The 17547-nt window shown below is 53.4% G+C and overlaps 1 protein-coding gene and 1 long non-coding RNA gene across 2 annotated transcripts; both read right to left on the minus strand.

Moving 5' to 3' along the window:
* Positions 1-218: 218 nt before the first annotated feature.
* On the minus strand, positions 219-8365 carry LOC309680513 (elongin-A-like; the record flags this gene model as incomplete). The annotated part of the gene is given in 10 exon segments (XM_082494155.1): positions 219-444; positions 446-557; positions 766-946; positions 1230-1327; positions 1758-1913; positions 2156-2273; positions 2949-3342; positions 4242-4360; positions 5002-5039; positions 8230-8365. Coding segments are annotated over 10 exon segments (1578 nt in total).
* A 1470-nt stretch (positions 8366-9835) lies between these two features.
* Positions 9836-10398, minus strand: LOC309680630. The gene is made up of 3 exons (XR_014269964.1): positions 10339-10398; positions 10058-10130; positions 9836-9942 (listed from the first exon to the last, which is right to left on the minus strand). It is a non-coding gene; the product is annotated as an uncharacterized lncRNA (long non-coding RNA).
* Between the last annotated feature and the right edge of the window lie 7149 nt (positions 10399-17547).

Below are 17547 nucleotides of genomic sequence, written 5' to 3' on the forward strand. Positions count from 1 at the left end.
TCTGCCGCACCCGGACCATTAGGACAGGCTGAGACAGTCAGCACTGAGCAGGCAGCTGGGTCGGACATTTCCCTATGCTTTGTCTCGTGTAAGGAGTGTGAAGAGCCTTTAGCCTCTCCTCAGAGAGAGCAGAGAGGCCCCCAGCATCACCCTGCTGCCTAGCCAGGATTTCTCTTACAGCAGAAGCAGCACATTCGAGCGTTGGTAAAGGAGGAGCTCTAGGAGAGCAGAGGGATGTTCTGCGGCTTGTACTTACTCTTCACGGGTGGTTTCTTGGGGTCATGGGAGGAGACGGCCGTGCCCGAGGATGAGACAGAGCAGGCACTGCTGGTGCTGGGCCCTTCCGCGGACTGCTCCTCGCTCACTCGTTTCATACTGAAACAGAGATGGGAGTGACAGTTCAGGCTAAGACGTCCTGCACAGCCAGTGCTACTGAGACAGTCACTTGGCCTTCTCTGGCACAAGAGCCCTTCCAGTTCCAAACCTCTCTTGCCTCCTTCGTACGTCCCATGGGGCCTTTGGTGCAGAGTCCACAGAGATTAATTGGGCCACTCGACCTGTAGAAGGCCAGAGGGAACACATGGCTTAGATCCAGCTTATGATCAAGGAGGCTCCTCAGTGCTTCTCTCATTAGAGAACAGAGAGTTCAGCAACTCCTAAATTGGACTAGATTGAAACCCGACACTGCGGAAGACCTTCCCCATGCCAAGACATCCGCAAGGCAGCAGTCCCAGGCCCCTCTCTCATCATGCAGCCCTACTTTACCTTTGGGTTTGTTGGCATGAGCTGAGCCGATGTTCCGTGCTAACATGAGCAGCCGCTGCTCTCGTGCATCATGAAGTCGAAGATACATCTGCCTCCAGGACTCAGACTCCCCTGGTCTCTCGTTCTTGAACTCCCGGAGACAGTGGTTGTGCCACAGCTGATCTGTATCCTCAATGAGGACCTGAAACAAACCCACACATAAGCTGGGATCCCGGCTGACACCTTCACTCCCCTCTCCCTCAGCAGCAGCTAGCGTCAGTGGCACTGGAACACCACCGAGGGCAAGACAGCTTCGGGAGCAGCTTGCAGCAAGAGGTGGGCATGTGGCAACTCCAGGAACTCAGGACTAGCAAAAGCCACATCTTGTTGTAAAGAGCACTCTTCTTTACTATTCAGCTATTGCAGATGAGGACGGAACGTCACGCCCGTGTGTCACCAGCCCTTCCCCGGGCCCAGGCACTCACATGGTTACATTCCTCAATGCGATAGAGCTGCTCCGGGGTGCATCTCTCCAATACCGGCTCCAGCACTGAGAAGGGGACACCACCCACTTCATAGATTGCTAGAGAGAAGGGAGATGCAGAGAGAATTTGATGCTGCTCCTTCCTTGCCAAGGGAAGGCCCTGACCCCTTGGATGCACTGGAAACAACTGCAGTGCTGCACGCCACGGCACCGTGTGAGGGGAAGGAGAAAGGAACCGTGGGTGCAATAGCCCCAGTGAGTCACCAGGCACCAGTCTCTCCAAGTTAAGAAGTGCCTGCGCAAGGCGCTCTTTACCGCTATTGCCAGCATGTTGGCTGCCGATTGTGCAGCACCTGAGCTTTCCGGGAGAGGTGTCCCGTATTCGCTAGCTTGCCTTGCGACAAGGGGCAACTAACTGCTCACATGCTCCAAGCCCGATGCCGCTGGGACAGGTCCAAATGAGTTACCAAGACAGCAGTGTTATCTGCATGGCAACGTGGCTCTAAGGCAGATGAGGAAAGGTACTTACAGTCAATGTTGTTACCGAGGCCACAGACACTTTGCTGAGAGGCAGACACCGTCTCTGAGACACAGCCATGTTTAGGGCCTGAATACACTGGTGTCTTTGAATTCAACCGGCGGCCTCCAAAACCCACTTCGCTCTCTTCCACAGGCAAGGACGCTGCTGTAGAGTGAAAGACTTGGAGTAAGAAGGGAAGAGAGCAAAGAAGAGCCCACCCCGAGGAATGGCACAGGAAACACTAATCAGAGTCCCCCAGAAGCGACCGGAAGGGCCAGGGCTTCTCTACGACACCTGCAACTGAGTTTGGGAAGGGCAAGTCCAAAGCCCAGGCCTCCAGCCTCCAGAAGGGTCAGCAGAGCATCTGCCTCATCTCAGGTCAGGACCTATTTGCCTGCCCAACATACCTTTCCTTTTTCTCGAGGGGCAGGTAATGGGCCCGTCGACTTCAGGAAGAGGGCTGTAGCTGGCCTGGACTGGTGGCAGTGGGATGTCTGGTAATGCTGGGACCACATCTAAAAGTATCTGGAAGGAGACAATGCACACGCACGTAAGCCGAGAATACAGGAGGATGTAGCATCCTGCCAGCGTACAAACAGCGCTGAACCGCGTTTTGTTTGATATTTTGAATAAGCCGCTCAGTGCGGATCAGCTTGCAGCAGGAAAGGGCCTCTGGGGGAGCCTGCCCTTCTGCCACAGCACTGTGGCTCTGTCTCGGCTGTCAACACAAAGACGCCAAAATTCGGGATCAGATAGATTCTCTCAGCTCCCTCCACTCAGAGCCATCCCCATCTTTACCCTCCTGGGTTCAGTGCTGAAGGCCTCCAGCAAGAACCCAAGTCAGATTAACAATGCAAAGAAGTAATGGAAAAAAACAGGAGAGAAAGCTGGCAGGAACATTTCCTTCATCTCAAACACTCATTTCCCTGTTCTGCCTCTTCTCCTCCTCCCTGCCTCTGACAAAGCACTCTGCAGTGGCGGAGGAGAGGGGAACCTCCCAAACTGGAGGAAAGCTATGATATGGGGCACCTTCACAGCATCGTAAAAGGCTGTGAAGATTATAAAACCGCTTTTTGAAGAGCAAAGTGTTTTCAAAGTTGAGCACCTCCAAGGGGACAACTAAGGCGGCCCAGATGGCAGAGGGCCAAGAGCGGCTGATCCCACCTTTCAGGTTCACTACGAGATCCTTCAAAACCTTACCCTCTTTGGTTTAGGAGCCTCTGGTGGTTCTTTCTCTGCCCTTTTCTGACTTGTCTGCTTGGGGCTTGGGCTTTTCCCACTTGAGCTGGAGGTGTTGGTACGGGCTTTGGATGTGCTCCCTTTGCTGTGCCCTCGGTCTTTCTCCCCAGCTGGCACAGAGCGTTTGACCACCTTCTTCTTTTTCTGGGGCTGGTCGTAGGTGAGGTACTCCTCAAAGGACATTGTAGGTGGTTCATATTCCTCCTCCTCAAAATTGCAGGAAAAGCCCACCGACTTTTGCCACACGTCTGAGAATTTGCGCTTTCTCTCGGAGGTCTCCAGGCTCAGCTTGGCTGTTTCCCTGTTGCTTTGCTTGCAGTCCCACTGCTTCTCCTTCTGAACACGGTTGTTAGTTCTGAAGGCACAAAAAAGTCCCTAAAATAGTTAGATTAAAACTTCCCAATATGAATGAGAAGAGCCCCTCCCCACGGACCATGTGGACGGGAACCTCTCTTACAGCAGACTAAGGTTGTAGTCGGTAGTTTTGTGGCAAGAACACCACTAATGCTCTCAGGCACAGCGACGTTCAGGGATTTCAAAAGTGCACCTCTAGTGCAGGAATTCAGTCAGCATTTGTGTTAGGACGAGAGGCGTCACAGTTCCCTGGGAAGCAGAGACAGATGTGCACAGAGCCGTCTCCATGCCTCCACACTGCTGGCTGCGTGGTGCCTACGGGAAACATGTCCCCCAGGTCGCCAGTTAGGCCTGCAGGGACACCACAGCCATCGAAATTATCATCAATGACCGGGTCTTTATCCCCCGCATCTAAATGATCTCTCTGCTGACTTCAACACAGCTGTGTTCCTGCAACACGCTGGCTAGCATCAACTTTCGGGTGCCATAGGACTTCTGCACATAAAAGCGCCTTTCAAACCAAGCCACTTCCTTTACTGGGGCCTACAACTCCCTCTCTTTAGCATCATAACCCGGGAAACAAGCCGACTGCAGCTCTTGCTGTAATAAAGGCACTTTGCTGGCCTCTGCTGTTAATCGCTTCATCCAACTGCCAGGTCTTGAAAACTGCCCCCTACGTTCACCCAAAACTGCGGCCACCAGCAGCCCAACGCTCCGCAGCCAGCAGAGGCAGGAAGTTTCTGCCAAAAGATGGCAAAACCTCCATGCAGAGTTAGCACCCGTGGCCTACAAGTTTTCCCAGAGCCTTCACTTGTATTACCTTGGTCGGGGAAGTTTATCATCCCCGCCGCAAAAATACACAAAGCTCATCCATCAAGATCACCAAACAGGTTCACTTACCTGTCGGCCTCTTGGGACACTGGCGCCAGCTTCTTCCAGCTGGCTACGAGATTCTTTGCAAAGTCTCCTACCAGCTCGTGTTTCCGTAAACTGTTCACAGTCTTCCCAACACCTGTCTCCTTCAGGAGAGAGCCAGGACATGAGTTCATCTCAGCAAAACACTCGGCATTCTCCCCTAAGCTCATCTTCCTACAGAGGGCCTAAAGTTACCCGCTGCCCGTCCCGGCCACAGAAATAAACCCCCTTCATCTAGCGGCAAAGGTACCCCAAATAACAGATGATGTTTTATGCGGCCATCATCCCGTTTACTACAGTTCTGTAAATCAAAGACCGCTTAACTCTGCCTTAGCAAGCATTAATTATTTGTAGCAGTAACCCAAGTTAGCATTTACCATGACTGTGGGTAAGTTTGCAGACAGAAGAAGTCGCGAATAATTGTCCGGATCAGCACTTCCCAATTTTGTGCTGATGCGGTGATCCTCAGGAAGTGCTCCGACCCTCGGATCCCGGTCAAGTGTTGAGCTTCTGGGAGAACGGAGGATGGCAAACTGTCCTCCAGGGCTCCACACTCGCTCTGACACGCTCCTTCCTCGTGCCTTTTATATCTAGAGCCGCATCACAATGGCGCCTGTGACACAGGGCTGTAGCAGGTGGCCGAAGCAACACGCCCCATTGCCCGGAAAGCAGCATAGCCGTGGCAAACAGCGATTCTGTGAGTTGACAGATATGGGGAAAGTAGGAGAGATTTCCCAGCTCTTACCACAAGAACCTCAACTGTGATGGGCAACTCAGACAGCCCTGTCAGACGTTTCCGTTCACCAGAAACCACTGCCCCGGCTCCATTATCTTTAGGAATTCATTGCCATGACCAAAGGTTTCAGTTCTCTGAGGAGGGACCGGCCTGTGCCCCTAGTCCTAGACCCAAGTCCCCAGTGGCTCTTGGCATCCCTGCACAGCAACATAAGCATCTGTACAAGACCGACAGTAACAGCAGAGAGAAGGTCGAGAGCTGAGATTTTATGAACATACATGAGTAGAGAGCAATAATCCCTTCAGCCATCAAATCTCGTTTAAAACCTTGTTAATGAGCCCTGCTAATTTTTGGGCGAAAACCCTTCTCCCCCTTTGAGTGAGCCAACCCCCATCTGCTGCCAGTAGGCCTGGTGCCATATAGGCCATTCCATTGTTGAAAAACCCAAAATTGTGGCGGTGACACCAGCCACGGAGCCACGTATTAACAGACTGAGCTTGTCTGTTCCTTTCAATGTCATTGCCCGCAAGAGGAAGTAGGGATGAAAAAATGACCTGTGCTCCAGATCCCCTTAGCGACTGTCCCAAGGCCCTGATGTCTCTTTTAATCATCCTCGCACTCCGATCTGCACATTCGTCGCCCACCCCACGGAACAGGAGCAGTGGGTGGTAGTCTGAGGGCTGAACCAGGCCAGGGAGTCTCTTTGTAATGTTCCTGACCCGTGCCCGTGCCCCAGGGAGGCAGCAGCCTTCCCCGAGAGTGGGGTCTGCCCTACATATTGGGCCCTCTGTCCCCCTCAGGGCTGAGTCACCCACGACTATAGCCCTCCTTTTCTTCCTTGTAGAGGTGGTCTTAATGTGGCGAGTAGGCCTTTCCGGTCCTGGCAGCTCCTGTGATGTATGAGGACTGTCAGCCTCGTTGTCCTTATGCTGTTCTACCACACCCAGAGCCTCACACCGGTTGTACAGTGGTACAAGGGGAGGGCAGGCAGGCGAGGAGGGGGCTCGCTTGCCGCCCCTACCACAGACTTGCCTCCATTCACCATTTTCCAGCAGGCCACTGCCTTCCGTCCCTTCAGCCCTACAGGGCAAGGAGAGGATATCCCTGTGGTCTTTTTTTATTTCCGATGTCTGGCCCGGAAATTTTCCTCTTTTCATACAACTCATCTCATTAAAATATTCATCTTAATTACCACCAAAAAAAAAGAAACATAGAAAATTGTCTGTACACAGCTGGGGACCAAACACCTCCCCACCCCCCATCAGCCCCTGTCACTCCCCGCCTGCCCACCTTCCACGTCCCACTACCTGCAGAGCGGCCACGGGGGCAGAGGCAGCTCTGCTCAGCTCCATCAGCTGCAGTGCAACATAGACACATGGCACCTGTGTCACCTCCAGCCCCGAGGGGTGGCAGGGAGCAAGCACTGTGCATCCAGTCTCTGTCCAGGGCAGGGACCCTCCACTTGTCCCCACCGAGGGCTGGGGCCCAGCTCATCCCTTGGTGTGGTTCCAGCATCGGAGCACAAGGAAGGGGAGGGAAGGGAAGGGAAAGCAGCTGGAATCGGTCCCAGCACCAGTGGGACCCGCTCAGTGCGGAGCAGAGTCATTTCAGACACAGTGTCCCCTCTGACCCTCAGTATCCCCCTCCCGCCATCCAGCTCAGCTAAAATACAGACACAGCAAAGCCCGGAGCAAAGAGGCTGCTTGGAGAGGCAAGGTATGCCCCCCCCAACAGCAGTGTTGTGGGCAGTACCCACACCCGAGCATCCGGCTGCAGCATTAATTAAGGGGCAGTTGAGCAGCGCTCAAGGTGGTCCTCAGGCCTCACCCCGACCCGTTGCTCAAGACTCCCCTGTGGCCTCAACACGATGCCAGACTCCCCTTTCCTCCCCTCTGCCCCTGCCCCAAGGACAGAGGAGAAACAAAGGGGAGCACAATGCTCAGCAGAAGGGAATATATTGGTATCTAATTAAAAATACAGCAAAATTAAATAGAGCAAAAATGCAAGAGTAAGGAGCCATTATTTTACAGCACAACACACACGGAAATGCTGCACGGTAACATTAAAGCATCTGGGACTGGAACAAACTTAGAGCACATCAGAGTCTGAGACCATTTGTCCAAGACCTTCAAAATAAGACAAGAACAGAACAAATAAACAACAGACAGGTGTTCAGAATGGTTGGAAAGAAAGAAAGAAAAGAAAAGAAAAGGAGAGGAAGAAAGAAAGAAACCCCCAGGAAGCAGCAGTCTACAGGGATTTTCCTTGAGCTCTCCAAGGAGGGCTCTTCCCAGCAAGGTTCGCGCCTCTCCGTGCACACACACAGTTCCACCAGGTCAGGATTTGGCAGCACCCAACAGCAGAGCTTCTCAAGAGCGGCCACCACCACCAGCCTCCCTCCACTGCCAGCACCTTTTCCACCTGCACAGCCGAGTCCTGGGGCAGCCAATATGGCTTGCAGCAGGAGAATCGCACCCCTTTCCGAGGCAACGGGACCTCGGAGCGCTAACAGAGAGCCCCGCTCCCTCGCCACACGGCCTGGCTCTAACCAGCCCCATTCTCTGCCCAAGTTCCCCATCGAGGCAGACGGAACCCACAGGCGGAACCGCTCACCACAACAAGGCTTCACACGGAATAGCAAGTGCCTGGTGGTGCCCGGCTCCCCGCTCTCGCCTGCGGCCTCAGCCACTCCACCTGAAATCACAGCCCTCATGCAGCATTTGGGCTCCTGACTCTCCCGGGGAGCTGTGCTCCAGGGCACCTCCTCACACTCCCACCAACCCCAGTGGCCCCATCCACTGGGCCACATCGCACACCCGTTCCTTCCAGAGCTCCAGCTCCTCAGACACCAAGCCCAACCCGGCTTTTTGAACTCCTGCTATGTAGTGGGCACACACTGAAAACAAACCACATTCCCTTAGTCACTTCCCTCCAACCCCGGTCAAGTGGTTTCAGGTTCAAAGACTAAAATCCATGGTATTTCCAAAGAGGCAGCAGAGGAATCTATACAGGAAAAAGACGGGATTTAAGCAACAGCTTCCAAACTGGAAGTAAACCCTTCCCAGTTCCGCACAGAAAACAAGAGAAAAGCATTCCTTCTTTCCACCAAAAGAGGCAAACTGATGCCTTCACTGATACCACAGAATCATCGAATACCAGGTTGGAAGGGACCTCAAGGATCATCTGGTCCAATCTTTGGATGCAAGGGCAATCTGGCTGCAACATCTGTCACCCCACGGATCGCCAGGGCAGGTTCAGCTGATCCGGCTGGCGAGGGGGGTGTCCCCTTCCTCCCTCTCCACTCCACGTGCGTCCCTCCCGAAGTTGCGTGCTCCGTCGAAGAGGACGACCTTCCCCGGTAGAGACACGCCATTCGTCAGTCAAGCATATAGGGTAGCTGCACTCCCCTGCTAGAACCTCCAAACAGTTGATCTTTAAAAATTGTTTTGAATTTAAGATGCAGCCAAAGTCCACTCTCTGTCTAAAAAAAACCCAGTTCAAATCTGACTCGGTGCACTGTAAGATAACTCCTAAAACCCCTTGGAATTTTATTCCCAGTAGCCAGCAGAAGACAACAGCAGCAGAGAAAAAGTCCCCAGTGGTTCTTGGCATCCCTGCACAGCAATGCAAGCATCTGTACAAGACTGACAGTAACAGCAGAGAGAAGGTAGAGAGCTAAGATTTTATCAACATACATGAATAGAGAGCAAAGCCTCAGGACTATCTGATGCACTTGTGAAAGGATCAATGAGCAGATGGGCCACCGGTCCGACCTGTCCCAGAGGGTCCAAGTGGGACTTTGGGCCCAGCAGGTACCAGATCACGAGGAAAGACTCCCATGACACTCAGTGTCCACTCAGAAGGATGGATTCTGGCCAGCTCCAGTCACAGTGAGGCCGGTCCTTGTACTGGATCGGGAGGACAATGATTACTGGGACCGAGATAAAAAAAGACCAGTAGGATAGAAGGGAAAACTATTGAGTTTAAACCAAAGTACAATTTATTACAGGGCAAAAAGTAAAATAGTCTCCAGATCTTCCACGCTCTGCTGGTGCCCTTCTTTTGACTGATGACAAAGTTAAGGCTCCCAAGAGTTCAAAGAAAAGGGCTGTCTGGGGACCTTCTCCCCCTCCAGTGCCACTCCCCCACAAGAGGAAAGTCCCAGATCTGCACAGCTGACTTATCTCCGGGAGAACCTCTTTTTGAAGTCTTTGATAGACTTTGCCATCAAGGGTGCGATTTCTGCAACAGAGAAAGAAAAAAAAACACCAAATCAGCCAAACCCCCACTCATTAAAGCGGCAGTCACAGGCTGGGAGAGCAGAGAGCAATTCCAAGCTGCAGCCCTGGCAAAGCAGACGCAGGGCGGGCGTAAGCGTGAGCTCTCTGGTCACGGCCTATCATATTCTTGTCAGGTCACAGAGCGAGGAGAGCCCACGGGGCTTTCTGCACTGCCAGGACACCCATCTCTGCTTAAACTCTCCCTGCTTCCCTCCCAAGGGAGCTGCACTACAATGTCATTGTTCCAAACAGCCGGGCAGACACGCAAGGACAGCAGGAGGGGAAAGGCCGGGTTTCTGCCGCACCCGGACCATTAGGACAGGCTGAGACAGTCAGCACTGAGCAGGCAGCTGGGTCGGACGTTTCCCTATGCTTTGTCTCGTGTAAGGAGTGTGAAGAGCCTTTAGCCTCTCCTCAGAGAGAGCAGAGAGGCCCCCAGCATCACCCTGCTGCCTAGCCAGGATTTCTCTTACAGCAGAAGCAGCACATTCGAGTGTTGGTAAAGGAGGAGCTCTAGGAGAGCAGAGGGATGTTCTGCGGCTTGTACTTACTCTTCACGGGTGGTTTCTTGAGGTCATGGGAGGAGACGGCCGTGCCCGAGGATGAGACGGAGCAGGCACTGCTGGTGCTGGGCCCTTCCGCGGACTGCTCCTCGCTCACTCGTTCCATACTGAAACCGAGATGGGAGTGACAGTTCAGGCTAAGACGTCCTGCACAGCCAGTGCTACTGAGACAGTCACTTGGCCTTCTCTGGCACAAGAGCCCTTCCAGTTCCAGTTCCAAACCTCTCTTGCCTCCTTCGTACGTCCCATGGGGCCTTTGGTGCAGAGTCCACAGAGATTAATTGGGCCACTCGACCTGTAGAAGGCCAGAGGGAACACATGGCTTAGATCCAGCTTATGATCAAGGAGGCTCCTCAGTGCTTCTCTCATTAGAGAACAGAGAGTTCAGCAACTCCTAAATTGGACTAGATTGAAACCCGACACTGCGGAAGACCTTCCCCACGCCAAGACATCTGCAAGGCAGCAGTCCCAGGCCCCTCTCTCATCATGCAGCCCTACTTTACCTTTGGGTTTGTTGGTGTGAGCTGAGCTGATGCTGCACGCCAACGTGAGCAGCCGCTGCTTTCGTGCGTTGTCAAGTCGCATGTACATCTGCCTCCAGGACTCAGACTCCCCTGGTCTCTCGTTCTTGAACTCCCGGAGACAGTGTTTTTGCCACAGATGGTCCATGTGCTTGATGAGGACCTGAAACAAGCCCACACATAAGCTGGGATCCCTGCTGAGACCTGCACTCCCCCCTCCCTCAGCACCAGTGCCACTGGAACACCACCGAGGGCAAGACAGCTTCGGGAGCAGCTTGCAGCAAGAGGTGGGCATGTGGCAACTCCAGGAACCATCTGGAACTCCACAGGCTTCTGACTAGCGAAAGCCACCTCTTGTTGTCAAAAGCACTCTTCTATACTTGCAGATGAGGACGGAACGTCACGCCCGTGTGTCACCAGCCCTTCCCCGGGCCCAGGCACTCACATGGCTACATTCCTCAATGCGATAGAGCTGCTCTGGAGTGCCTCTCTCCAGTACCGGCTCCAGCACTGAGAAGGGGACAACAGCCTCTTCACAGGTTGCTAGAGAGAAGGGAGATGCAGAGAGTTTTGATGCTGCTCCTTCGTTGCCGAGGGAAGGCCCTGACCCCTTGGATGCACTGGAAACACCTGCAGTGGTGCTGCACGCCACTGCACCGTGTGAGGGGAAGGAGAAAGGAACCGTGGGTGCAATAGCCCCAGTGAGTCACCAGGCACCAGTCTCTCCAAGTTAAGAAGTGCCTGCGCAAGGCGCTCTTTACCGCTATTGCCAGCATGTTGGCTGCCGATTGTGCAGCACCTGAGCTTTCCGGGAGAGGTGTCCCGTATTCGCTAGCTTGCCTTGCGACAAGGGGCAACTAACTGCTCACATGCTCCAAGCCCGATGCCGCTGGGACAGGTCCAAATGAGTTACCAAGACAGCAGTGTTATCTGCATGGCAACGTGGCTTTAAGGCAGACGAGGAAAGGTACTTACAGTCAATGTTGTTACCGAGGCCACAGACACTTTGCTGAGAGGCAGACACCGTCTCTGAGACACAGCCATGTTTAGGGCCTGAATACACTGGTGTCTTTGAATTCAACCAGCGGCCTCCAAAACCCACTTCGCTCTCTTCCACAGGCAAGGACGCTGCTGTAGAGTGAAAGACTTGGAGTAAGAAGGGAAGAGAGCAAAGAAGAGCCCACCCCGAGGAATGGCACAGGAAACACTAATCAGAGTCCCCCAGAAGCGACCGGAAGGGCCAGGGCTTCTCTACGACACCTGCAACTGAGTTTGGGAAGGGCAAGTTCAAAGCCCAGGCCTCCAGCCTCCAGAAGGGTCAGCAGAGCATCTGCCTCATCTCAGGTCAGGACCTATTTGCCTGCCCAACATACCTTTCCTTTTTCTCGAGGGGCAGGTAATGGGCCCGTCGACTTCAGGAAGAGGGCTGTAGCTGGCCTGGACTGGTGGCAGTGGGATGTCTGGTAATGTTGGGACCACATCTAAAAGTATCTGGAAGGAGACAATGTACACGCACGTAAGCCGAGAATACAGGAGGATGTAGCATCCTGCCAGCGTACAAACAGCGCTGAACCGCGTTTTGTTTGATATTTTGAATAAGCCGCTCAGTGCGGATCAGCTTGCAGCAGGAAAGGGCCTCTGGGGGAGCCTGCCCTTCTGCCACAGCACTGTGGCTCTGTCTCGGCTGTCAACACAAAGACACCAAAATTCGGGATCAGATAGATTCTCTCAGCTCCCTCCACTCAGAGCCATCCCCATCTTTACCCTCCTGGGTTCAGTGCTGAAGGCCTCCAGCAAGAACCCAAGTCAGATTAACAATGCAAAGAAGTAATGGAAAAAAACAGGAGAGAAAGCTGGCAGGAACATTTCCTTCATCTCAAACACTCATTTCCCTGTTCTGCCTCTTCTCCTCCTCCCCGCCTCTGACAAAGCACTCTGCAGTGGCAGAGGAGAGGGGAACCTCCCAAACTGGAGGAAAGCTATGATATGGGGCACCTTCACAGCATCGTAAAAGGCTGTGAAGATTATAAAACCGCTTTTTGAAGAGCAAAGTGTTTTCAAAGTTGAGCACCTCCAAGGGGACAACTAAGGCGGCCCAGATGGCAGAGGGCCAAGAGCGGCTGATCCCACCTTTCAGGTTCACTACGAGATCCTTCAAAACCTTACCCTCTTTGGTTTAGGAGCCTCTGGTGGTTCCTTCTCTGCCCTTTTCTGACTTGTCTGCTTGGGGCTTGGGCTTTTCCCACTTGAGCTGGAGGTGTTGGTACGGGCTTTGGATGTGCTCCCTTTGCTGTGCCCTCGGTCTTTCTCCCCAGCTGGCACAGAGCGTTTGACCACCTTCTTCTTTTTCTGGGGCTGGTCGTAGGTGAGGTACTCCTCAAAGGACATTGTAGGTGGTTCATATTCCTCCTCCTCAAAATTGCAGGAAAAGCCCACCGACTTTTGCCACACGTCTGAGAATTTGCGCTTTCTCTCGGAGGTCTCCAGGCTCAGCTTGGCTGTTTCCCTGTTGCTTTGCTTGCAGTCCCACTGCTTCTCCTTCTGAACACGGTTGTTAGTTCTGAAGGCACAAAAAAGCCCCTAAAATAGTTAGATTAAAACTTCCCAATATGAATGAGAAGAGCCCCTCCCCACGGACCATGTGGACGGGAACCTCTCTTACAGCAGACTAAGGTTGTAGTCGGTAGTTTTGTGGCAAGAACACCACTAATGCTCTCAGGCACAGCGACGTTCAGGGATTTCAAAAGTGCACCTCTAGTGCAGGAATTCAGTCAGCATTTGTGTTAGGACGAGAGGCGTCACAGTTCCCTGGGAAGCAGAGACAGATGTGCACAGAGCCGTCTCCATGCCTCCACACTGCTGGCTGCGTGGTGCCTACGGGAAACATGTCCCCCAGGTCGCCAGTTAGGCCTGCAGGGACACCACAGCCATCGAAATTATCATCAATGACCGGGTCTTTATCCCCCGCATCTAAATGATCTCTCTGCTGACTTCAACACAGCTGTGTTCCTGCAACACGCTGGCTAGCATCAACTTTCGGGTGCCATAGGACTTTTGCACATAAAAGCGCCTTTCAAACCAAGCCACTTCCTTTACTGGGGCCTACAACTCCCTCTCTTTAGCATCATAACCCGGGAAACAAGCCGACTGCAGCTCTTGCTGTAATAAAGGCACTTTGCTGGCCTCTGCTGTTAATCGCTTCATCCAACTGCCAAGTCTTGAAAACTGCCCCCTACGTTCACCCAAAACTGCGGCCACCAGCAGCCCAACGCTCCGCAGCCAGCAGAGGCAGGAAGTTTCTGCCAAAAGATGGCAAAACCTCCATGCAGAGTTAGCACCCGTGGCCTACAAGTTTTCCCAGAGCCTTCACTTGTATTACCTTGGTCGGGGAAGTTTATCATCCCCGCCGCAAAAATACACAAAGCTCATCCATCAAGATCACCAAACAGGTTCACTTACCTGTCGGCCTCTTGGGACACTGGCACCAGCTTCTTCCAGCTGGCTACGAGATTCTTTGCAAAGTCTCCTACCAGCTCGTGTTTCCGTAAACTGTTCACAGTCTTCCCAACACCTGTCTCCTTCAGGAGAGAGCCAGGACATGAGTTCATCTCAGCAAAACACTCGGCATTCTCCCCTAAGCTCATCTTCCTACAGAGGGCCTAAAGTTACCCGCTGCCCGTCCCGGCCACAGAAATAAACCCCCTTCATCTAGCGGCAAAGGTACCCCAAATAACAGATGATGTTTTATGCGGCCATCATCCCGTTTACTACAGTTCTGTAAATCAAAGACCGCTTAACTCTGCCTTAGCAAGCATTAATTATTTGTAGCAGTAACCCAAGTTAGCATTTACCATGACTGTGGGTAAGTTTGCAGACAGAAGAAGTCGCGAATAATTGTCCGGATCAGCACTTCCCAATTTTGTGCTGCTGCGGTGATCCTCAGGAAGTGCTCCGACCCTCGGATCCCGGTCAAGTGTTGAGCTTCTGGGAGAACGGAGGATGGCAAACTGTCCTCCAGGGCTCCACACTCGCTCTGACACGCTCCTTCCTCGTGCCTTTTATATCTAGAGCCGCATCACAATGGCGCCTGTGACACAGGGCTGTAGCAGGTGGCCGAAGCAACACGCCCCATTGCCCGGAAAGCAGCATAGCCGTGGCAAACAGCGATTCTGTGAGTTGACAGATATGGGGAAAGTAGGAGAGATTTCCCAGCTCTTACCACAAGAACCTCAACTGTGATGGGCAACTCAGACAGCCCTGTCAGACGTTTCCGTTCACCAGAAACCACTGCCCCGGCTCCATTATCTTTAGGAATTCATTGCCATGACCAAAGGTTTCAGTTCTCTGAGGAGGGACCGGCCTGTGCCCCTAGTCCTAGACCCAAGTCCCCAGTGGCTCTTGGCATCCCTGCACAGCAACATAAGCATCTGTACAAGACCGACAGTAACAGCAGAGAGAAGGTCGAGAGCTGAGATTTTATGAACATACATGAGTAGAGAGCAATAATCCCTTCAGCCATCAAATCTCGTTTAAAACCTTGTTAATGAGCCCTGCTAATTTTTGGGCGAAAACCCTTCTCCCCCTTTGAGTGAGCCAACCCCCATCTGCTGCCAGTAGGCCTGGTGCCATATAGGCCATTCCATTGTTGAAAAACCCAAAATTGTGGCGGTGACACCAGCCACGGAGCCACGTATTAACAGACTGAGCTTGTCTGTTCCTTTCAATGTCATTGCCCGCAAGAGGAAGTAGGGATGAAAAAATGACCTGTGCTCCAGATCCCCTTAGCGACTGTCCCAAGGCCCTGATGTCTCTTTTAATCATCCTCGCACTCCGATCTGCACATTCGTCGCCCCCCCCACGGAACAGGAGCAGTGGGTGGTAGTCTGAGGGCTGAACCAGGCCAGGGAGTCTCTTTGTAATGTTCCTGACCCGTGCCCGTGCCCCAGGGAGGCAGCAGCCTTCCCCGAGAGTGGGGTCTGCCCTACATATTGGGCCCTCTGTCCCCCTCAGGGCTGAGTCACCCACGACTATAGCCCTCCTTTTCTTCCTTGTAGAGGTGGTCTTAATGTGGCGAGTAGGCCTTTCCGGTCCTGGCAGCTCCTGTGATGTATGAGGACTGTCAGCCTCGTTGTCCTTATGCTGTTCTACCACACCCAGAGCCTCACACCGGTTGTACAGTGGTACAAGGGGAGGGCAGGCAGGCGAGGAGGGGGCTCGCTTGCCGCCCCTACCACAGACTTGCCTCCATTCACCATTTTCCAGCAGGCCACTGCCTTCCGTCCCTTCAGCCCTACAGGGCAAGGAGAGGATATCCCTGTGGTCTTTTTTTATTTCCGATGTCTGGCCCGGAAATTTTCCTCTTTTCATACAACTCATCTCATTAAAATATTCATCTTAATTACCACCAAAAAAAAAGAAACATAGAAAATTGTCTGTACACAGCTGGGGACCAAACACCTCCCCACCCCCCATCAGCCCCTGTCACTCCCCGCCTGCCCACCTTCCACGTCCCACTACCTGCAGAGCGGCCACGGGGGCAGAGGCAGCTCTGCTCAGCTCCATCAGCTGCAGTGCAACATAGACACATGGCACCTGTGTCACCTCCAGCCCCGAGGGGTGGCAGGGAGCAAGCACTGTGCATCCAGTCTCTGTCCAGGGCAGGGACCCTCCACTTGTCCCCACCGAGGGCTGGGGCCCAGCTCATCCCTTGGTGTGGTTCCAGCATCGGAGCACAAGGAAGGGGAGGGAAGGGAAGGGAAAGCAGCTGGAATCGGTCCCAGCACCAGTGGGACCCGCTCAGTGCGGAGCAGAGTCATTTCAGACACAGTGTCCCCTCTGACCCTCAGTATCCCCCTCCCGCCATCCAGCTCAGCTAAAATACAGACGCAGCAAAGCCCGGAGCAAAGAGGCTGCTTGGAGAGGCAAGGTATGCCCCCCCCAACAGCAGTGTTGTGGGCAGTACCCACACCCGAGCATCCGGCTGCAGCATTAATTAAGGGGCAGTTGAGCAGCGCTCAAGGTGGTCCTCAGGCCTCACCCCGACCCGTTGCTCAAGACTCCCCTGTGGCCTCAACACGATGCCAGACTCCCCTTTCCTCCCCTCTGCCCCTGCCCCAAGGACAGAGGAGAAACAAAGGGGAGCACAATGCTCAGCAGAAGGGAATATATTGGTATCTAATTAAAAATACAGCAAAATTAAATAGAGCAAAAATGCAAGAGTAAGGAGCCATTATTTTACAGCACAACACACACGGAAATGCTGCACGGTAACATTAAAGCATCTGGGACTGGAACAAACTTAGAGCACATCAGAGTCTGAGACCATTTGTCCAAGACCTTCAAAATAAGACAAGAACAGAACAAATAAACAACAGACAGGTGTTCAGAATGGTTGGAAAGAAAGAAAGAAAAGAAAAGAAAAGGAGAGGAAGAAAGAAAGAAACCCCCAGGAAGCAGCAGTCTACAGGGATTTTCCTTGAGCTCTCCAAGGAGGGCTCTTCCCAGCAAGGTTCGCGCCTCTCCGTGCACACACACAGTTCCACCAGGTCAGGATTTGGCAGCACCCAACAGCAGAGCTTCTCAAGAGCGGCCACCACCACCAGCCTCCCTCCACTGCCAGCACCTTTTCCACCTGCACAGCCGAGTCCTGGGGCAGCCAATATGGCTTGCAGCAGGAGAATCGCACCCCTTTCCGAGGCAACGGGACCTCGGAGCGCTAACAGAGAGCCCCGCTCCCTCGCCACACGGCCTGGCTCTAACCAGCCCCATTCTCTGCCCAAGTTCCCCATCGAGGCAGACGGAACCCACAGGCGGAACCGCTCACCACAACAAGGCTTCACACGGAATAGCAAGTGCCTGGTGGTGCCCGGCTCCCCGCTCTCGCCTGCGGCCTCAGCCACTCCACCTGAAATCACAGCCCTCATGCAGCATTTGGGCTCCTGACTCTCCCGGGGAGCTGTGCTCCAGGGCACCTCCTCACACTCCCACCAACCCCAGTGGCCCCATCCACTGGGCCACATCGCACACCCGTTCCTTCCAGAGCTCCAGCTCCTCAGACACCAAGCCCAACCCGGCTTTTTGAACTCCTGCTATGTAGTGGGCACACACTGAAAACAAACCACATTCCCTTAGTCACTTCCCTCCAACCCCGGTCAAGTGGTTTCAGGTTCAAAGACTAAAATCCATGGTATT

This window comes from Vanellus vanellus, assembly GCF_965231255.1.
Source record: "Vanellus vanellus genome assembly, chromosome: 22".
Taxonomy (NCBI): domain Eukaryota; kingdom Metazoa; phylum Chordata; class Aves; order Charadriiformes; family Charadriidae; genus Vanellus; species Vanellus vanellus.